This window comes from Chinchilla lanigera, unplaced genomic scaffold (assembly GCF_000276665.1).
Source record: "Chinchilla lanigera isolate Chin_1 unplaced genomic scaffold, ChiLan1.0 scaffold00062, whole genome shotgun sequence".
NCBI classification, from domain to species: domain Eukaryota; kingdom Metazoa; phylum Chordata; class Mammalia; order Rodentia; family Chinchillidae; genus Chinchilla; species Chinchilla lanigera.
In genome coordinates this window covers 11,536,026-11,559,332 of record NW_004955463.1, presented here as the reverse complement: position 1 = coordinate 11,559,332, position 23,307 = coordinate 11,536,026, and the positions used below count along the sequence as shown (strand labels likewise).

General features: G+C 39.3%; 1 protein-coding gene across 1 annotated transcript in view; it reads right to left on the bottom strand.

Moving 5' to 3' along the window:
* The window catches only part of Unc5d (unc-5 netrin receptor D), a 380,937-nt gene that overhangs the window by 225,768 nt on the left and 131,862 nt on the right, over nucleotides 1-23,307 (bottom strand). The window contains exon 6 of the mRNA XM_013521490.1: nucleotides 12,076-12,219. Coding sequence (XP_013376944.1) covers nucleotides 12,076-12,219 — 144 coding nt within the window. The remainder of the gene's footprint in view (nucleotides 1-12,075; nucleotides 12,220-23,307) is intronic.

Below are 23,307 nucleotides of genomic sequence, written 5' to 3'. Positions count from 1 at the left end.
GGAAGAAAATGTTGAAATGAAGATGAACTAGGGAAGACAAAGAGGGAAAGAAAGGAAAGGGAAAGAAAGAAAAAAGAGAAAAGAAAGAAAAATACAAAGTTTTTCACAAATCATGAGGGGAAGACTGGTTGAAGGGAGGGAGGAAAGTGGGGGAAAAAAAGAATCAAGATATATCATGTACAGGTATAAGTTCCCTATGATGGAGGTCATCCTGTGTATATCTAAAATGTATCAATAAAGTTAATTAAGAGGCAAAAATTTCATATATATGGAAGTTTTCTGCTCCCTTGTTTTTAAGGCATTAAATACCATGAAGATACAGTATTAACCCATTTTGTATCTTTACAGCGCATTCTGTGGAATGCTGCACGGACAAAATAGATATAAATTCACATTCTGTATATTTGATAATTTTATTGTTCCCATTTTACTCCTAACAGGAAAATAATGGCTTAGGTAAGTGGAGAAATAGTTAGTGAGTCAGAGTGCTTTTAATGGCGTGAACAAAGCCCAGGGCCAGGAAGCGTGGACTATGCTAGTGTCTAGGTTTCTGGGCAGCACATGGAAATACCACAGTGTTCATCTTTCTGAGGTCATGACTCCCAGTCTTCTTGATCCTTTATTTCCATGCCTTTCAGAGGCAGCTATTCTGCAGATCAACATCCTGATGAACAACCAATTCAAAATGAACTCTACCATCACTGGAACTAAGTTTTAAGAGCAGTACAGACATGAAGAAATATCCCTGACTTCCCTAAGTGAGTAGCCAGCCCTCCTCAGGAAATTAGAGGGCTACCAACTAGCAAAGAATTTAAAAAGAAATGACCTAAAAATAACCTCAAGCTCTCAGTGCTGAGCACCTCATTATAATTTAGTACCTTGAGCGCAGAGGGACGGAAGGAGAAAAGGGCGAGAAAGAGTCAAAAAGAAAAAGCCTACTCAGCAGCAAGAACAAATAGATGTTAATTACACTGTTAGATTTTTTTTTGTGCTTCCCTCACCCCAGATCTCTCTGAGGCCAGGAGGATCAATCAGAACAAGAGATGGCCAGTGTCATGGCACAGAAGCCCTGGAATAATCCACCAAACACCTGTACCTCCTGCCTCATATTTGGCCCTATAGACCAACTTCAGGGGTGAAGTTACCCACATTTTTAAACCTTAATCCAATCTTGCTAAAACAGGAAGGATCAAAGGGATCCCTCCGGCCAGAAACGGTTCACTTTTGTGTTAAGCAACTCTATATTTACATTAAATCTTGTAAGGAGACCTAACAAATAATTCAGAAGAAAATAGAGCCAATAAGACAGAAGAAATCTCTTGGTCTGGGGAATCCTTTCCCGAGAAAGAGAGTACAAAATGGTGATGAAACAGGAATAATCACAGAATCTGTGGAACAAAGAAATCACTGTGTGGGACTGGGGATATGGATCAGTGACACAAGCGCCTGCCTGACAAGTGCAAGGTCCTGAGTTCGATTCCCAGTACCAAAAGAAAAAATTTCATTAACACTTAGAAATTGCTGTGATGACAAAAGTGATGAGAACTGTTATGGTTCTGGGAAGAGGAATGTGGAGGTATGTGTGGTTAATTTCTCTGGAAATTACAGGCTTTGGAAATAATCCAGAGAAAAGGAACTATAGAAGAAGCATCATTTGGTTTGCATTTTTTAAAACAATCATCCTGTGTGCTATGTAGGCAACCAATTTGAAGGCAGCAAGAGTAGAGGGAGGGAGGTGACTATCACAGCAGAGAAAGAGTGCTTGCACCAGGTAGCAAGAAACGGACAGGACCACATTACATTTTGGGAGCAATTCTGGTCAAACTTGTTGCTGTGTGGATGTGACTGAAGGAAGGAAGCAAGGCTGACCTTTGTGTCTTTTCAGCAGTCCCTGAGAGAGCATGACTGACATAGGAAGGAGTGGAGAATCAAGTCAGGTTTATGGTAATGTTGGGGCTTTAACTACAAAAGAAAAATATTTGACACAAATTAAGTTTGAAAGATCTACCAGACATCCAGGTCGACCTGACACGTAGGCAGTAGGTGGAGAAGTTAGGAGATGAGGTTCAAAGTTAACCGTAAGGGTCATCAGCATAGACACAGCAAAGCAAGAGTACACCTGGGAAGAGTCTGGATTCTGGAGGGAAGAATTTCCAAGACAGGGATCCAGAACACTACAATATTTAGAGTGTGGTAGAGATGACTCTGCACAAGAAACAAAATTGTGGCCTGTGTGAAGGAAGAAAACTGCAAGAGAGATAAATGACGAAAGCACTCCTGGGCCTAATTCCCAGACAGTACAGTCCCAAAGGCTTTGAAGGAGTCCTAGTAATCTACTCCTTCCCTACCTTCCTACTGGGGATAGGACACAGGGGTATTCTAGCACTGAGCTACAACTGCAGCCTTTTTTATTTTGAAAGAGGGTCTTGCTAAGTTTCTCAGGCTGGGTTTTAACTTGGAATTGTCCTGCTTCAGCCTCCCAGACTACTGAGATTATGTGTATAATAATCTTAACTTTAAAGACAGCCTACTAATCTTAACTTTAAAGATAAACTTCTGCATGTGATTCTTATTTTTAGCAGACTTTAAGAATCATTTTAATAGAGTGCCAAGCTAGCTGGTTGAGCTTAGCATGCAAATTCAGTTCTGAGTTTTACTTTTAATGCTTCACTCACTCATTTTTTTGCATAACTATTTAAAATATGAACCCATGTAATCCTCAGGCTTGCAACAAAACTGTAAATTATTATTAGAATTCCCTCTCCTCCCTTCAAATTTTTGTAAAGAGATGTCTACATTATCTCTGCTTTTTCATCAATTCATTCCTAGATCTACAAGAACCTCATATCATATCTTTTATTATACCGATTTCCCAGTAATTAACAAGGGTTAGGTTTTTCTGTTTTGTTGGTATTAGCAGCTAGATGGTTTACTTACAGAAAAAATAGTGCAATTTGAAACAAAACCTGTATTCCTTTTCCTGATAAACTTTTACTGAGGTTTTAATAGAAATGGCCATTTTTTAGGAACTTTAAGGTGAATTTCACAAGAAGGGAAGACTGAATTAAACTGTGACTTCTTGCAAGGTTGTGTTTACATTTCTGCAAATTCCTCTTGGTAGAATAATGATGGCAATACGTCACATGAAGGAATAGTATCTGAGAAAATTGCCCTTTTAGCATCCATAGTTAGAGATATTGGAAGTAGAGCATCTATGCCTCAGCAGTCCCAGTGTTTAAGGTTGGTGTCCTAAAATCTGCATCCCTTAAGCAAAAGTAGCACAATGCATATCAGTTATACAGAAATCATTCCACTCTATTAATCAGTGTTTCCCATAACGTCTACTGAAGAATCTCAAGAAGCAGAAGAGAAAAACATTGTAAAATTAGGTGATCTGTGGGTGAAACCTTAAGATGTGATTCACAAAAAGGTGATTTAAAGTTTCAAGTTGAATCTTTAAAATTCATTCAAACACTGCATTTTCCTCAACTTGTTTCCACATTCACTTTTACTGATCTAAAGAAGAATACAGTCCACACTCTATAAAGTTCTACATTCCACACCAGAGAGTTCAACCAATCCCAGATTAAAAATATTCAAAAAGATAAGTTTGTAGGCAGTAGGGGATATAGCTCAGCCATAGAGCATTTGGCTACCATGTGTGAGGTCCTGGGTTACACCCACAAGACTTCAAAAAAATTGTGTCGGTATGGAACTTATCCAGGCTGATTTTCCTGTCATTAGTCCACAAACAATACAGGTAACAAAGTACATAGTATGCACATTGTACAGGTTCAGCAACAGAACAACCCTAATCAAAACACCTAAAACGTAAAATGCTCCTAAATACAATGATCCAAAATTTTTAAACTTTGAAGCATTTTTGTTTTTAATTTACGATGCTCAGATTAGGGATGTTTAACTTGCAAAGTCTACACAAATATTTCAAACTTCAAGAGACTCCAAAATTTCAAAGAGTTTTGGTCCCCTGTATGTTGGGTTAAGGGACACACAATGTGTATTAGGTATTAGAAGTCATCTAGAGATGAATGGAAGGATATGGAAGGATATGCATAAGTAATCTGCCATTTTATATAAGAAACTTGAATATTTACAGACTTTGGTACTCTCAGGGTAGGTCCTTGAAACTAATTTTCCTTGGATACTGAAAAATGTTCTATTATAAAAAAAATGTTTCTTGATGCAGACTATCCAACATCTTCCCTTGGTTAAACACTGATCATGTGTATTTTTGGCAGGACTAACAGTAAAGTGATTCATTTTTCTCAGCTCATGACAGTGGAAGAAATGTTGATGATTAGTTTCATTGCTGGTGAGTTTAAATCTGAGGACTTGTTCCAGAGAGTAAATGACAGGATTTACCACTACAAGGTAACCAGTTCCTTCTTTGTAACTAATAAGTGACACCTGAAGAGAAGTATGAGACTATGTGAACATCTTGCTACTCCTGAAACTCATCTATGAATTTCAGCCTCCACAATTCTGTTTGTCTGAATCTATTGATATTTTTCTATGTCTTTATTCTTCAATAAGGAGGAATTTATTCTTTCTTATTTACATTCATTCATGAAAATATCAATGTGAATTATTTAATGGGTTATGATTCTTCTGTGTGTGTGTGTGTGTGTGTGTGTGTGTGTGTGTGTGTGTATGTATGTGTGTATTTGCTGGGCTCATTTTCCAGCAAAACACACACTGAGCTACATTCCCAGCCCTTTTCATTTTTTATTTAGGGTTTCCCTAAGTTGTCCAGGCTGGGCTGGGCTGGAATGTGGAACTCTTCTGCCTCAGCCTTTCAGAGTGCTGGGATTACAGGCCTGTGCCACCATGCCCTACTTATCATTTATTTTCATGCTCAGCTTGCTCCACAATTGGCAGAGGGAACCCCTGCTAGGAGGCTGCTGTTTCCTTTTAAGCATTTATACTGAGGGCCAAGTGAGCATGTGATTTCTCACATCCAACTTTTCAAGCTTACAACCCTATGCTTGTTTTAGTGCCCTGCTACTGATGGCTTGGAACTCTTACTTTCTGTGCAAGAGATCTCATGTTGTCACTTTGCATACAAGGTGTGCAAAGGTCCCAGAAACACGTAGTCAGTCCTGCCTATACAGCACGCACATGTGGACTGGACATGTTTGAGCACCTAGCTTGGGTAGCAAACAGAACCTGTGTGTCAGGAGATGGGAGCAGTCTCCTTCAGGGGGATGTCACCACACTCCAGAGTGTGCGTCCTGGCTGCTGGGCTGTGGCTGCATTTTAGCCTTCATTTCCTTCCTTGACTACAGAGATGCTCTTGGGCAGTGTATAGATTTATGCAGAGGCCAGGACTCTCATATCCTTCTGTAATAACCCCATAAATTCTCTTTAATCTCCAGGAACAAATTGACTTTGGCAGAGTGGAACAGAATAACATTGTCTCTTAACACTGACCACATTCTTCCATGGGGAGGGAAAGTAGGGTCTCTAGCTTTTGTGCAGTTTACACCACGTATGCAGACTGGTCTTAACATGAGCTTCGGTAACCTGGGCATATATTCCAGGATTTTAACAGAGAGAATCAGAGCAGTGAACATAGAGTCAATGACTCAGGGTTCTTTAACTGTTGTTCAGTGTCCACCCCAGAGTCAAGTGGTCACAAGGCTTCATTACTGCAACTGCTATATTTGACCAATTCTTCACTGAAGTACTGATTATTAGGAGCATGGTACAGACAAGGAAGCACAAAACTAAATTCCAATCAGATGAGCTGTCAGGGTATCTTCCCCAAAGAGTTAAAGACATCATGGTGCAGTGATCCAGGCATCCTGGTATTTAAAGCAGCACAATTCATACTAGCTAAAACTCGGAAGCAGCCTATGTGTCCATCAACAGATGAGTGGATAAAGAAAACGTGGTATTTATACACAATGGAGTATGACTGCCATAAAGTAAGATAAACTTGTGTCATTTGTAAGAAAAGGGATGCACCTTGAATCCATAATGTTAAGTGAAATATATCAGGTACAGAAGTGATATGAGAAAAACAAAGTATAAATAGATCAAAGGGGAAAATAAAAGATGATAGGAGGTAGATAAATAGATCTTGGGTAAGTAGGAAGGGGACTAAGAGATGAAGGAGGAGCTAAACAGAAATAAGACCTGTCACATATACATATCAACTACCCACTGTGAAAATATTTATGATGTATGGCAAGCATGACCAAGTGTAGTAAAATAAAATTAAGACAAAATTTTGAAAGTAAATAAAATGTCCTTGGAAGCTATCGATTCCCTAAGAAGCCAGATGCCACGTTAGCCCCATGGCTCAATCATGATTTACAATTAACCAATGCCTTTTCACAGAGCATATCCTCTAAGTGTGGGGTTGCTTCTCAACCAGACATACGTTTGCCATGTAAAAGTGCAAAAAGAGACTCTGTGTTAGGCTCCAACTTCAAGAAAATGAGGCCAATACCAGGATACTTTTCAGAGCAGTTTATAATCTAGAGAAAGAAATAAATCCTGGTATAAATTTAAAATAATTAGGATTCTGCAAATGTTAGGTACTGAGGAAGCACTAAATAGGTGCTATGAAAGCTCAAGCAGTAGACATCTACAGTATATGGAATTTGAATCTAGGGACGCGGAGAGACCCTTTCCAGTGGCTGGGTTAGTGGATGAGTCTGCAGAGGTCAACAGGGGAAAGTGGTTTGCTAAACCAGGTACTGTGAAGCAAAAGGATAAAAGCTGACCTTGAATATCAGAATTAGATAGGAAAGACAAGGGGCTGTGGATGTACCCCAAGAAAAACAAAGAATATGGACAAATCAAGGACTAGGGAGGCAAGTCCCACATCCTTGGCTAAGCACCTATCAGGCATGTCATGGAAGACAGACAATAGAGGTGAAAGCGAAATCTGAATGCCAGCCAGATGCACCTATACTTATTTATTTTTATATTTAATTTTAAAGGCAGGAGGAGGGGGCAAATGATGAGTTTAGCAGATAAATTATTTGTCAAAATCCTGAAGTCAAGATGTATAATTCAGGCTTAATTGGTTGTCTTTCTTCCTTAATTTTCCAAATGATATTATCCCCATAAAAGTAACTGAAAATAATCCTGTTTGACTATGGGCCTGTAAAAGTGGGGAGTTTCACAGCTTTTAAATGAGATTCTTCTCATTTTTTTCATTCATTCTTGGCACAATTACACAGATATTTTAACAGTGGCTCAAATAAGCAGCATATTTAAATTTTATTTTCAGCATGCATTAAATTTTATAGGCTTTTTTAGGAAAAAAAAATCAACAAAATAGTGGTTTCCTGCTGTGTTTTCTTCCAAATGGCAAACTGGGCAAAACAGGCTTGACTATAACACAGAAATATTTCCTTTATTTCTCAGTCCAAGTATTTAGAAGAGTTTGAGGGGTCAGGGGTTAATGATACCGGCAAAATATTTTACAAGCAGATGAAGAAGTGAAAGAAAAAAATCAGAAGTAAAAGAAAGGGCTAAGCTGGCAAATGTTCATCCATGAAAGTAAACAACTACAAATAATTGAATATTCCAGCAGCAGAAGTAGCAGATGCCACAGCACAACAGCTACCTCCAGCTCAGCTGAACCAGTAGGATGAGCACAGGCCCATGGGAGCCACTCCCTGGGGACAGACTTGTGCCAGCTTTGTGGGACAAAGAGTGGGTTGGCTTTATTTATTTATTTTTAACTTGATAAAGCCACTTTGAAACTGGGCCTCAGCTATTTCCAGCCTTAGGCAGTTGGATGGGTGCCCAACACCTCCCTGACACGGTGCCCAGCAGTGAAGAGGAAAACAATAGTTTAGAATGACAGGGACTTTGACACCTAAAACACACTATAACACACACCAGAATTTGACCATCAAGAGAATTTACTCAAAAATGGGATAAAGAAAGAAAACGATCACCACATTCCTTAAGGAAACACTTCGTGCATGTGAACTTATCTATCATGATTCTTAACTTCCTATTTAACAGAAAAGAATGTGCATGGCATAGCAGCAAGGGCACCCAGAGTGGTGGTGAAGGGGTGGGCCAGGTTCCAAGCATGCCAGTGTGGGTGATCTTTGGTCAGGACACCTAACTTTTGGAACAAGCTCGACGAGAAGGCCTATAAAATGTGAAATGAGTTGTATCTACATTTCCTAACATTGCTCCATGAAGGTATTCTAGGACATGTTCCTCAAAGCATGGTGCACAGATCCACCAGAATCCTTGGCTTCTAGGGAACTAATTAGAAATACGAAATTTTAGACCTTAGACTAGGCTTACTGAGTTATCTTAAGAGAACCACCCGTATTTAAGGTATATAAGGAACCACCAGGGCCTTAGTTGACTGACATGCATATTAAAGCTTGAGAAACACTGTTCTCAGACAAGACATCCCAAAGGTGTCTGATCACAGAATCACCTGGTTAACTTGTTATAACCACAGCTTTCCTGGCCTTTTCTGTAGAGTCAGATTCAGAAGATCTGGGATGAAAAGTACAACTCAGTATACTAAACTATTACCCCGGAGGGGTCAGTTTCAATGACTACACAAGTCATGCAAATAAATAAAATAACTGTTTACACTGCTGCTATTTAAAGTGGAATGAGCTATGGCTGGCAGCATCCAGGGGCTTCCTGGTATTTTTGCAGAGATTGTGGAATGTGCTCAAGTGAAGATGCTCGAGTCAACACATCCCACAGCTGAATGGCCCAGTTGCCATGGAGGTTTTACCCACTGCAACTTCAAAACTGTTAAATTCTTAATGGATCATTGGTTAAATGCAGGAAGCATAAGGAGCTCTGATGCTGAACTAGAACAATTTAATGAGTAATATAAAAATGAGACTAATTTTGCAAAGTCCTCTCAAGATGATTGTCATCAGATTCATAAGCTATATCCATCTATCAAAATCCTTATTTAACACATTAAGATGTTTCTAGTACTTCAAAAAACAATCTTACAAATAAGAGACATAGCAATAATTACATCCAATTTGGCTTTTCATTTATTGGGACTAAAGACTATTCTCTTGTGCAGTGTATTATTTGCTGGGAAGTGCCTAAAAAAAAAACAGCCTTCTCTCTCTCATGTTAACAAAACATGAAAATTATGTCTTAGAAGTGTGTTTTCTTCTTCAAGCAAATTAAAAAACATTCAAGTAATGTCCTGAAGGAAGTACCCCCTCCGTACTTTTGATGCTATTACACTAAACTTCAATTTACATTTTAATGTACACAGGTCCCCAAGTCAAATGCAATACTTAATGATAAATCATGTCATAGCTTACATAAATAATTTGAAATAAATTAAGGAATCTGCTTGCTACATGGAAGGAAATTAAGAATATTTTGTAGACATTATTAGAGATTAGGGAATTGCATAATATAAGGTTTAATGATATTCTGACATATTTTGACTTAAAACCACATCTTTATCATAGATGTATGTGGACATCATATATGAAAATGACAGAATGATTTTTTGTCATATCTGGAGAGATCTGCATTATTACTAGATTGAAAGTATTTAATTCACAATACTTTGAAAAAAAGTACTCTATCATGATCACTCTCTCATTGATTCTATCATGACTGGAAGAGCAGAACACCTACAGCTGCCCTAAAATGGAGTTTTACAAAGATTTCTTACATCCACAGCCTGCAGAATAACTAGTACAGCATTAAAAATTCCATTCAATTCCATTAACTGCACTAAGGAGTAACACACCTGTAAGTCAAAGACACTGGGGCTACAGAGGATTGAATATGCCATAAAGAGGAAGCAGGTGACAAGTAAATATGCTACTCTGCACCAGGATAAGTTTTAAACATGGCTTCAATATATCTAACTCACATAAAAAATTATAAAGTAGGTGCCTACTCATTGATGAAGACCTAAAGCCCAGAATAATGAAATAAATTGTCCAAAAACAAAGAAGTAGTAAAGATAAAATTGGAAAGCCAACAGGACTGCAGGGTCTGGGGTCTTTACCACCAAGGCAACAGATGTGTGAAACTGGAGTCAGCAGGAGTTAATGCACATGCTGAAGAGAGGCAGACAGAGCACTTGGAAAGATGAAGCACAGAGTATTTGATCTAATGGAGAGGAAATTCAGAGGTGGCTTTTAGTCATTCTATGGTTGGCTCTTGGAAGCATCATAGAATTGCTGTACTCATCTTCCTAATCCACTTGACAAGTTCATAGCTGAATGGGCTGTTAGGAGGTGGGGCCTGGTTGGAAGAGGAGGGTCACTGGGGGTGTAACTTTGGAGGGTATATCTCTCCCATTGGTTCATGCTTTCTCTCAGATTCCTGAGTATTGTGGATTGAGCATTTTTTTTTCTGCCAAACCCTCTGCCATAATACTTCTACCTTGGAACCAGCAAACCATGGACTTACCTCTCTGAAACGATGAGCCAAAATCCTCTTTCCCTCTTTAAAATGCTAGTGAAGGACATTTTGCCCCAGTGACATGAAAGTGACTAATAAACTATGTAAGCACAAACAAAGTTTTACCCTAGGAAAGTTCCTGGAGAAATCTAACAGGCAACTGGCAATCAGTAATGAAGCCAGGTAGTACGGCAGTAAAAGAGACAAGAGGCTGATAGATTACAGAGATGCTATTTGTAGCAGCTCAAAGAATAGGTCATGTGGGCCTCATAGTAAATGAAAAAGAAAGAAGAGGAAAAGTTAGACTGAGAAGGAAAAAACTGAATGACCCTGTGTTGAAATCTCACGTGATGTTTTACTTCTGTTCCATTTGGATATAGTCTGAGAGATACCTCCTTTGACTGGAGGGTCAAATACCCTGGCTGGCCTGAGCAGGTGTTGCAGGGAAAAGAGACCTGGACTTGTTATGGGAAGAGTAAATGCAAACATAGTTCCTCTTTTAGCTGACCTTCTACTTAAAGTCCTAAAATATTGGTAGGATAACATTAACTAACGAAGTAACTATAGAAGAAATACTCCCCCTGGCTCTCACATCAAGTGCACAGCTTATGAGGTGACCTCTTCTCCCTGGCCTGTGAGGTTCCAGGCAGCCCTCAGGATCAGCCTCTCAAATCACCAGTAGAGTTAAGGTGAAATGCATGTTTTAAGATGAAGATTTCATTTCCCAGGAAATATAAATGTCCCTGCAAATAGAAATTCACTCCTATTCTTAATCCCTACTCTATCAACATCTGCTATGAAGAACTCCTTGTCCTCAAATAAATCCTCTTGTCCTATACCCTTTATGGCATCCTCCAAAGGCAGTATTTGAATAAAACAACAATAACCATCTCTGCCGTCCACCTGCCTGTTCCTCCCCAAAGGGGCTTTTACACTCCTGGGCACATGAAGGGTGCTTATGGGGATCCATGGAGGGGGTAGTAATGCAAGTGGCTGGGATAAAGACATTTTAAAGGAAGAGATGTGGTTTATCTATAAATCTTTTTTAAATTATAAAAACATTCATGCTGAAATATGATAAAGAAATCTTGTGCACTCCTGAAAAGCAATTTTCTTCCTTTCTTCTTTATTATTTTCCAAGCATGTATTTTTTTTTTTTTTTAGCTCTACTTGGGTCAAACAAACTCAGTTTCAAAACCCATTTCCATGTTTTAAAATTCACAGAAAAGAGATTTAACAGTGGGCTATAAAAATCCCTTAATGTGTTTAATGTCTCACTTTTGCAGATTTGTTGGAAAGCACAGAGAAAACAGTCATTGCTCAACTTTTCCCACTAATGTCCCCAGAATTTTGTCATTGATGAGAACCGGCAGAATCCATTTGTGTGGATTTCTTTTTCTCAGGCAGTTTTCCTGGCATTGTTGAGACACCTGCATTCTGACAATCTTGGCAGAATCTCTTTGCCAAAGTGATTTGCTGATTGTCCTCCCAAAGAATTATCAAAATACAATTTACTATAGTAAATTTGTAGAGGTAGAAATGATTCTGATGATTTCCTGCTCTCCTTTAATATATATTCTGCAGAAGCAAACTGCATGTCCAAGCTCTTCTTCGGCTCTGTTTCACATTTCCACAGGACAAGGTCACCCAGGACATACTTACAGGCTATGCGCACAGAGGCCTTCCTGCTTTTGGAGGTGCCCAGGTGGCTCCATGCCACGCACTGGCACCAGTAGTCCTCCGGCCCATGGAAGTCCTCCACCTGCTGCCTGGTGACATTGATGAAAACCTCCCGGACCTTCAAGCCTGGTGGGGAAGAAGGAGAAATCAGCTGAGGCCATTGCATTTCTCAGACTGAAATCTGAGGTTACCAAACCTTTTTGTTTTAATTAACAACTCTGTTTTTAATCAAAGGAAGGTTTTAATTACTTTAACAATAATATATTACAGCTAATTAAACTCTACCAGCTGAGTAGGCTGGAGAGGTGAATGTAAAGTATTACTCACCAAGGTGGCTCCAGTGCCCCATAACAGCTTTCATAGTACCTTGACTTGGTCCTCTGTCTTTGTCCTTCTTTGTATAAACTGAGATGAGGAATGTAGTACCAAAGTTCATTGTTGGGAACTAAACAGGCCTCCACACCCACTCTGCACATAGGTTCATGTTGTCGTAAATACCCCTACCCCAGGATTTGGTAGCCAGGCAGGGTCATGTGTAATGATGTAGCTTAAAAGAATAAAGGATGTACACTGGAAGAAGAGAAAAGGCTGAGAATCCAAGGAAGGTCTGAAACCTCAACTCCAAAGGCTCAGGACCACACAGCCAATGGAATCCAAAAACCAGAATATGGACACTTATAGGAACCACAGAGTCCAAACCAAGTTAAGTCTCACAAGTCCTGAGTGAAAAACCTGGGAAAACCCCATAGCAATAGGGTAAGGAACTGAAGCAAGAAGGCATTATAGAAAGACAGCACTAGGTTAGGAGTAGTAAGACCTTTGTTTGCAACTAGATATTTATGACTTTGCATTTTCCTAATAGAAAATGTGCTTGATGTGTCTAACTGGAGAGTGTCAGCATCCCCTACACTCTGATCAAGGACTGTCAGCCTTTCTTTGTTTGGAATAATGGTAATTTTTTTATGGAGTGCCCTGAATGAAAGGGGACACTCCTCCCTAGCCATGCCAATTAATTCACTGGAAATAGGGCATCAGCCATACTATGTACACGTCACTTCTGTCCAGCATGCACTTGCCACACTGTGTCTTGTGCTCAGATGGACAAGGCTAGAGGAAGGAGGGCATGTTATTGCTCTCCATAGAGGAGCCCAGCATCATGACAAACCCAATCCTCTTCCTCCACACAGTTCCACAACACAGGGAGGCACTGCATGCTACTGTATCTGTAAGATATGGATGAGAAAACTAGGACAGAGAGGCTGAGCCACTTATTCACAGTCACAGTTATAAACTGACCCACTTCTGCCATACACTAAAACCATCAAAATGCTCAGGTGCCTCTTCATGATCCCGTGCTGTCCCTGTATTTCAGGTACTTACTCTTAATTATGGAAATAAGTTAATATGTCATGTTTTACATCTAGATGTCCCCCAAAGCCTCCCATGCTCATAGGTGGAACTTTGGGGAGGTGATTAGATCATGGGGGCATGATACTCATCAGTGGATTAGTCCACTTAGGTATGCATAGCGAAATGTCATGTGAGGTGAATCCTGGTCGGAGGTGGGTTTCTGGGTTGTGGCAGGGAAGTGTCTCTCCCTCAGCCTTCCTTGATCTTGCTGCTTCCTCCTTGCACTGCCATAAACTTTTTCTCCTGTTCTGCTGCCCTGCCTTGGAGCCAGCAGACTAAGGACCAAATCCTCTATAAACTTTGAGCCAAAATAAATCTCTCCTCTTTTAAATTGTAGGTGTCAGGTATTGGGTCCAGGCAACAAAGATAAGAATGGAGAGGCAGGAGTAGTTGGGTGGGGGAACTTCCCTTCCACTCAGTCAATAACACATTATTCTCAGTGTGTGATGAGAAAGAGTATAGCCAAATAGATTGCCATGTACAATCTGAGGTAAACTTTCTCAATTTGTTGGAGGTATGCCTTAAAGCAGAGAAACTCTGCTTTCTGCCACTGGATAGTTTACACATCTCCTCTTTGTAGAAAGTGCTCAAGTACTGCATTGTCCTCTTCAGAGAGGTGCCAGTCTTGTCAGCCATCTTCTTCACTGAATAGGAGGAAAGAACTTTGAGAGGCTATGTTGTTGTTGCTGCTGTTGCTGTTTTTTCCCCCTCTCTGTGTAGTCAAATAAAAGACGGTGGCATATAGCTCAATGTCAGAGCATTTCTCCAATACGTACAAGGCCCTGGCTTTGATCGCCAGTACTGCAAAATACCAACACACAAAAAATTGAGTGGCAAGACAACGGCAAGGAAAAGGAGCATCAGTGAAGAGCAGGGAGAATATCACAGAAAGAAATAAAGTATGATTTTTAAAAGAGGTTTTTACTCTAGAAAACAGACTAAAGAAAGCAGAAAGAAAAGTTGAAAAAGTGGCAATCAAGAATAAGTCTGTGTAGAATGGGTGCTTTGTATTTTCTGCTTTGGTTTGAGGTGAGGGGCAGAGGCTCTACTTTGAAGAGGAGGAAAGAGTACCAAGCTAACATGTTCGTGTGGGAGGTCAAGGAACACTATTAGTAACAACAGGGAACATCTCTCTTGCTTTGGGGAAGGGCAACCATAGAGACAAAATACACCCACACTGTGGAAAATGGTTTCCCCAAAGAACCATGGGCTAGCTTGAAAAGATGGCTGAGTGGATGGGGAACACTTCCATTTTTGACGTGTATCTAAGCCACTGAGCTTCTTCTAGGTGGGAAGTGAGACAAACAGCATTTCAAAATGTCTCAGAGTTTTTTCACATTGACACTAGAAACACATGATCATCTCATCGAAACCTGTAGATGTACTATGACTAGTTCAAGGTACCATGGTGTTTTGAGGGTCCCCAGGGTTTATTTTAATCCAGGATGGTGAGACGTGCACAAATGGCAACGCCAATCTCATACTCATAAATACCTAGAAACAAAAGTCACAGTATGTGACACGCCTTCAGAGGAAGCATGAGGGTAGCCTAGAGGTAGAAGAAATGGGAAACATTGGCATGGGCTTTTTTAACACGGTTCCCATGGAAGGGAACAGAAATGACAAAGAGGGCAGGCTCAGAATTGGTTACCTCAAATAATAACCATATGCTTTTGCGGACATTAATGGATATCACTGGGAGTCTGTTCCCTGATGGTGGAGTTAGAGTAGGGGGCCAGAGGACTAAAATTTAAATGCTCCATAAAGGAGGTATATAGCTTCTGGGTTGGTTGTTTTGCACATGAAAGGCAAGATCACAGGCAATTTGTTTGCAGACTCTGGGAATTAGTAATCTGATAAGGCCATGGCCATAGGCTCAGTAACATGGCTCCAACTAGAAAGTTTGATTATTACACATGGACAGAGAGCTGTATATTGTGCTTTGGAAAGTGTTAACAGCCAAGCACAGAGACTTCTCCTTCTGAGAAGATGGCGGAGTGGTAAGTGTTAACAAATCAGCCTCTCCAAGATTTGGAATCTAAGCACTGGAAAATAGCACCTTGGGGAAGAAAAGAAGGAAGGTGGATCCCTGGAACCCAGGAATGACCTGACTAGAAAATTAGAGCCTACAGAGAGACTGAAGAGGCAGACCTCAAGGAACAAAAAGAAAGGGGCAATCTGTACTTTCTCTCTGGTTTCTTGCTTATATGAAAGGAATATGAATCCACAGATAAATAGTGAAAGCAGGGAACTCCAGAGGCCATCAAAGAGAAGTATACCTGTTGAACAGAGCAGTGGTTGCTGTGCACTACCACAGCTGGTGAGTGCCTCCAGTCCAATTGTCTTCTATATTCCCTGGAGAGACTGCTTGGTTGGATGCCATTCTAGGGAGGGGCCACTGAACCCAGGACTCAGAGAAGCCATGGGTTGGCTTCATCTCAGGGCTCCCATTGTTAAACTCCCACAGTGACTGGGTGGATCAACCTCGGGAGAGGTCCATAGTCAGGAAGCTATGATCAGGACAGCAAGAGACACACAGTGTTATCAGCTAAACAACTCAGATTCTAACCCCACAACCAGAGAATGGGTTCAACCCATATTTCCTTGAGTTTGAAAATCTCACAAGTGGCATCTCACCCTAATCCTACTGCTGGCTTATTGGTGATTACCCAGCATGAATTTTGGCTCTGACTGCTTCCTTTGTCTATCAACAAGAGCGAATCAAGACTTAAGTTGGACACTGCCACAAAAGTGTAGACCTCAGAAGATAACCATAGGTTTCACATCACAGAGAAATTTCTTTCTTTCTTTGCTTTTGGGTTTTTTACTTTTGTTGTTGCTGTTCATTTGGTTATTTATTTTTTTGTATGTAAGAGTATAAATGTTGTTTTTAGGGTTTTTATTTTGTTTTGCTGTTGTTTTTGTTTTTTCTCTCTCTTTTTTTTTTTTTTTTTTGTACCAGTTCTCAAATTCAGGGTCTTACACTCGCCCAGCAGGCACTTGTACTGCTGAGCTATACCCCTGGCCCTTTTCTTCTTTTTTCCTTCCTGTCTTCTTCTCTAGTTTTCGGGAGCTCTGATAATCTTCCTTTGCCCTCTGGCCTTCATTCTAATCTCTTTTTCTTCTGTAATCTCTTTTTTTCTTTTATATCTCTATTTTTCCTCTTCTCCCTTTTAACTTTTACCCCCCATAATTATTTTCACTCTGTATGTAACTTCTTTCTTTTTTCTCCTAAATTTTCTTTTATCTTCTATTTCTTGCCAATTTTTTGTTAAACCTTTACCCAGTTCTATAGACATCTTTCTATTCCCAAATAAATTCCTTTGTACCATTTTTCTTTCCTCCTCATATCATAGACGTGAAAGTTTCAAAGTTTACTTTTGGCATCACATTTCAAACCTTAAGTCTTTAATGCTATTGCCACAAAGCTTTGTTAATCTTTTTATGACTAACTCTGTAAAAACACTGTTGAATACCTTTCTGCCATTAGCAGAGATGCACGTTACATTTAATACATATTAGGTGCAAATAAATACCTGGGTTGCCTTAATGTTGACAACACAATTGAAAATTTCTTCTCTAGGAATAAGGGTATTATAAACTACCTTTTCTGGTGTGCTCATACTTAATTTGTCTCAGACAATACTACCCACATCATCAAGCTGGCTGACCAGAAAAGTCACATTAACATCTTATAAAAATTGTATTATCCTTCTAGATTAGGTTCTTTTTCCTCTAAGGTCTTTGGTTCCTCTATTATGATGTCTTGGATTTTGTCAAACCATCCCCTCTAGGAGAACTCTTGGAAAATCAGGACCAGTTTATACCTATAATAGTTTGTGCCTCTATAATGAAATAACGTTTTAATAAGACAACATTCGAGGAAAATAGTACATTCTTTCTCAAATCTTCACTTGTGTAATATTTATACAGAGAGTTACACATATGTGTGTGTATGTATGTATATGTGTATAGGTATACCCCCATGAGAAACATCCAAGAGAAGTGGCTCCATTTAAGGAAACTGCTCCTCTGTAATTTTTCTCCACTTAAATTCATTCATCAGTGTTGCATACAAAGATAGCTATCTACTTCCACATCTCCAGAGAAGGCAGCTAACTTGTTCATAGAAAATGCTACAGTGGCACAGAAGCTTCAAGCAAATAAAAGATGGCATCTCATAAATAAAAGTAGCATTGTACCCAGTAACTCGCATAACTCTAATAAGCATAGAAAAGTCCAACCCTTTAAATTATTGTGCAAATTATACCCATCAGCCTTTGTTATGGAGTAGAGTCTTACAGAATATAAAAATATGACTATGGTACTGATATGCTAATAAGCCCTCTACACTGCTATATGGTTTAGTTGTAGATAGACTAATGTTGGCAGCAGATGAATAATTGCTCTGCATGTACTAAACATAACAGAGCAGCACAGAACTTCATCATTTGTCAGCTTTATTTGTTTAAATGAGAAAAATGCTGACAGTAGTTATTGCTGTAATCCCTTTATTTATCAGATGGAAAACACTAGTTACTCTAAGCAGGTTTAATCCTGTTGGGAGACTAAAAGTTAGAGAATTTTCAAACTAATTGAAGGTAGATGCTTCACTGTTCAAGGAAGAGAAATATAAAAATAAAGGGGAAAGAAAAAGAAAGGGGAGGTATTAAAATAATTTATTTCTGGGCCAGGGATATAGCTCAGCAGCACAAGTGCCTGCCTAGCAAGTGCAAGGTCCTGAGTTTGATTCCCAGTACCAAAAAAAAAAAAAAAGACAGAAAGAAAAAGAAAAATATAGTTGATTTCTGGCCAACTTTTAATAAAAGGGTCACAGAGTCTTAGTGTAGGATCCCAATTTGTTTTGCAGAAAGCAAACAATTCTAGTATAGTATTTAACATTTACTAACATAGCAGCTCCAGCCCAGTGTCTACTAACAGTTGTCCCAGGTCCTTTTAACTACAACTCATATTCACACTTTCACAAAGCCCTCTCTCACATCCTGCTGTGGCTATTGTTCCTATCCAGTTCTCAACTACCTGGTGATAGGCAGTTAGGGAAGGCTCTGACCCAGTTCTCAGATGCTTACCTCCCCTGGCAGCTTTAACTCTTTAGTCACTTGGAAAACTACAGTAGGAGGATGCATGGATTACAAAACTGAGTAAGTGCTTTCAAGAAGGAACCAAGTTTCTCCTCTGAGGTGTTTTTCATCTCCCAAATCCCAGTGAAGCAACAGGATGCCAGGGAACTAGATTTTGGTTGGATTCTTTTCTTATTTCAGTCTCTGGGTCTTTCTAGCCCAGTGCTTTATGATCTCTGTGCATCACTTTCTACATAGCCTATGTTGTAATTGTAATGTTTTGTAATTTTTTAGGGACAAACCAATGGAATGATTATTTGACTTTTTCCATAGACAAAGCTCCAAATCACAATTCCAGAACTACTTCATGAGTAACACTGAGGTTGTCGCTAAGTTCTTGGCAGGGAGAAACAAAAATGAAAACAAAAATTCCTTCCTGTGAAGACTGATGCCTTTCCCTCAGACCCTCATCATACTGTCTCAGCTCCTCTGACACCTGGGTTTGGGACTGTAGTGGTCCCCCCTGACTTTGCTGTTTCCTAGCAGACAAGAACCAGCCCAATCAACAGGAGGCAATAAGCTATGACTTATACAAAGCAGTATTTCTTCACTTATCATAGCCCAGGGTCAGAGCCTAGAAAATGTGCTGGAACAATGGGAAGCTTCCACATGTGTTGAGTAACCACACATTGTTATTATCACTATTGAGGAATTATTATAATTTTTGTGTGGGCCTTCATTAATGCCATTTCATGCATTATTTCATCTTAACACGAAGTTAGTATTATTTCTGTTTTTATTATTACAATTTTGCTGAAGGTCCCATATCATAAGAGATAGAAGACATTACAGGGTTTGTGACATGTTTACCTTTAAACATGGCAGGATGGCAGAGCATAGCCCACTACACCATCATACAATGGTGACTCTAACCTCTCCGCAGAGGCAGAAGCAGCTTCTTGGGGTTAGGTACCATTCTACCTAGGACCTGAAGGCTCTCACGTCTTCCACTACATAGCCTGCCTTCCAAGCAAGGCTCCAGGGCTCTGGTAAGGACACATGACTCTCAGCTATTTGAAGTTTCCAAAATCTGAGCTACACGAAAGAACTGTCCCAGGACTGCACCTCCACATCTTGAGGGAACTCATATGTCTTCAGGCCAGCATGCTACCGAAAATAGTAAATTAAATATAGATAATTAAAAGGTAGGACCATATTTCATTTTACTGGCAGATGATTAATTAGGGCTAAGTGTGTTTTGGCTCTTCATCTTAGCAAAAAGATTAAAATGTATTCTGACAAAAAAATAGTTATCTTTTGAGAGTGCATGTGCACTATGCTTAATGAATGCTCTTTCATTTCCCCAGGATAATAAGTGCTTCACGTATTCCTCGGAAGTACCACAGGTTCAGACTTAAGTACAGAAACAAAGAATACACCCCAGATCTCCAGCTTCTACCACACCAGAGATTAGAATTAATCAGCTCAGAGGTGTCTGGCAGAGAAAAGAAAATTAACTTGATAGCATTGTCTGATAACAGCAAGAAGAAACTTTAGAAGAGGAAGTGGACACAGTGGGGTTATTCAGAGGACAGCATCTTACGAATGGCTTGTGGCCACAGCACACTCAGAATGCTGCTGAAAACATGCTTAAAATTTCTGACCCCGTGTTCTCCTCAATAGCTTTCCACTGCTGTTTCCACTGAAATAACATCCTACTACCAGTAGGTCATGGTCCAAGGTCAGACCACATAACATAAAACATATGACACTCATGATGCTGTTATGGGCTCCATGAATAAAATAAGAATTGACGACACACTGAAGAAATGAATCACATGCAAGTAATACAATATTATTCTATGAAAGTCAAATAGTTGCCTGCTAATCACATTAATTATTTCCATCTTCTTGGGTATTGCAAACGTGTAGAATTATGGTTTGTTTTTGAATAATTACCAGTCACTTACCATCTTGCAAAAAATAATATACAAGAAAATTCGTCATTTTGAAGGCTAACCTTGATTTCGTCCTTAAAATGGATGACGCTCTAGGCTAAGCATGTCGAGTGCATCAGGTTCTAGAGTCTTCCCCACAGTGAACACAGATGCTTACTACTACCCTTTTGCACACGGGGAAACTGAGGTAAAGGATGCTACAGGCATGCTGGGGAGTCTGTGACTGCAGAGCTGCATTTCAAATAAGGTATTCCCTGAAGTACAAACATCCATGCTCTTAACCACTGGGCAACCCCTGGGGGTTTTACTTTATTTTGTTTTAGATCTTTATAATTCATACTTCAAATAAATAAACATGCATCTGTTTGAACACGTATGGAAGGACAAGACTGAAGAAAACCTGAAGATACTGTTGAAAACATTTAGGGTTTAGAACACATCTCAGATCAATACCAGAAACTGTTATTAAAGGGAGAAGCTGCTTTCTATCATTGCTGAGGATGAAATGAGAATAAATGGTCTCCATATTTTGCTGCTGTTGGAGGAAAGGTTAAATTAGACACCAGAGACACAGCCTTCATACTCTGCCACTGGTTATGGGAGGAATTCATAATATTTTTCTACCAACATTTTAAGAATTTGTCAGTCTTCTCTGAGAAACCAAGCAATGAGCTAAATGAAATCTGGAGTGGGGAGGGAGGCTATTTCTGTAAAAGTGAGTTTTAAACCCACAAACTGTCAATGGAACCCTTGAGAGATTGATTACTTTTATGTTCCCTGGTCTAAAATATAAGCTTCCCAGGTGTGCCTTGGTGGCTTGTGACTCGTTGAAGGCAACTTCAAATTAATGATTTTCTGGAGGATACTATATTCAAATTCTCATCGCCAGTGCTGCAAAGTTCTGAGATATAAGCTTTAAAGATTTACTACATTTTGATTTCTACCCTTCTCCTTTTTCTCAGCATAATCCATTAACCTTTTATCTCCAGAGAGAGGTCCCCATCGTTTAAAACAAGGAAATCACACACAATGAAGTCCCTGAAATGATGTTCTTTAAAGAGAAAAATATTAGTTTTTGGAGTTGAGATTTTTCCCATAACATATTGGAACACACAATATTTTACTCACTCGAGTTTGACATCTCTGTAGTAGAGTAAGCTAAGAGCCATGGAGCTTGGTTAAGGGAACTCTTGTTTTATTGAATGATAAAGAAATGGTTGAGCTTATTGATAACACCGGTTTCCCATAGGCAACATAATCTTGATTGTCAAGATGTGTTGGGCTTCCTGTCATTTTTGTTGTTGGTGGCTGATGTTCAAGAATATGTCTGTGTGTGTGTTGTGTTCCATTAGAGTTCTTAATTCTGTGTTACTGAATATTCCATCCTTTTACAGGGGCACAATTTCTGGGTTGGGATTATCTCTCAATTCTAAGCTTCCAGATGTTAACAGAGGCAAAACACAAGGAAGAAGAGTTCCCGTATTTCTAAATGAAATGAGGCAGAACAAATGAAAGCGGATCCCTTAGCTTGCTTAGAGAACTGAAAGTGTACATTACTAAGAGGTATCGCTATGCCTGTTCAAACACAGTAACTCATGTCAAATAAATTGTACTTCTGCAAGAAAGAACTCTAGCTCAGGGTTTTCCAAGCTAAATTGCATGAAAACACACAATCCTTTTTCTTCTTATTTGAACTGTTAGATGACGGGGCCAAATTACCAGAAAGACCAAAGGCAGTTTGCAACCTTTAACAACTGAAAGGACTTATTGCTTCCAATTGGGAAGCACAAAAGATTGCGGGGCCAGTCCAAGCACTCCCAGGTCATATGCATTTCCCATTAGATGTATAAAGAAAGCATGCCTTTAAGTAACAAGTATTTCAAAGGCATTTGATATTTCAAAACTGGAGACTATGTTGACTAAAGATAGGAAAGGTCTTATCCTTTGACAGGTCTTAAAGAAAGAACATGGACAATTCATTCATTCATGCTCATTCTCTGTGTGTATCTGTGCTTCTCTGTCTGTCACTCATCAATTGTTGTCCCATTATCCTTGGCCCCATAGTGTCATTCAGGTCTACTGGACTGGCAGGAATTATTTTACAGATCCAATCAAATTCCATTAAGTCTGTAAAGATAGTTAAGCACTATTCTCCAGCACTGCACTGGAGAGCCCAAGGGAGGTAATGCATCCATTTTTCAATACCTGAGGCCATTTTGTTCCCTACCTTAATAGTTCTTACGCGTTGGTTTCGAGTGAAATATCTCCACTCATCTTGCACTACTATTCCACTATGAACACCAAGCTTAGGAGATATAATTACAGTGTGTGGTAGACAGTGATTTTCCTTAACTACACAGAAAACTGTTTAGGGAGAGACATTTCATTCTTATTGATTCAATCAAAATGACTTGGAAGAAAAGGCTGTGCTTATTAAATTCTTTTCATGAAGGTAACTATTAAAATTTAAATTTTTAACACCATTTTAAAAACCTGGTATATAATCTCTTCTGATTTTGTCATTTATGAATTTTCCTCATTCTTTTGAAATATGTAACTTCTATTTGCTTCATTTTTTTAAAGTGGAGAAAGGGAGATTTTTATTTGGGAGTAAAGAATATCATCAACAATGCTCTCTGCAAGACATGGAGTTGCCTAGCAATGCTAGGGGAATTTAAAGGGAGACATAATAACAAAACAGAATGTTATGAAATTACAAGAGGGTGTACTGTTAAATTGGATTGTAATACTTATCAAGAGGACTT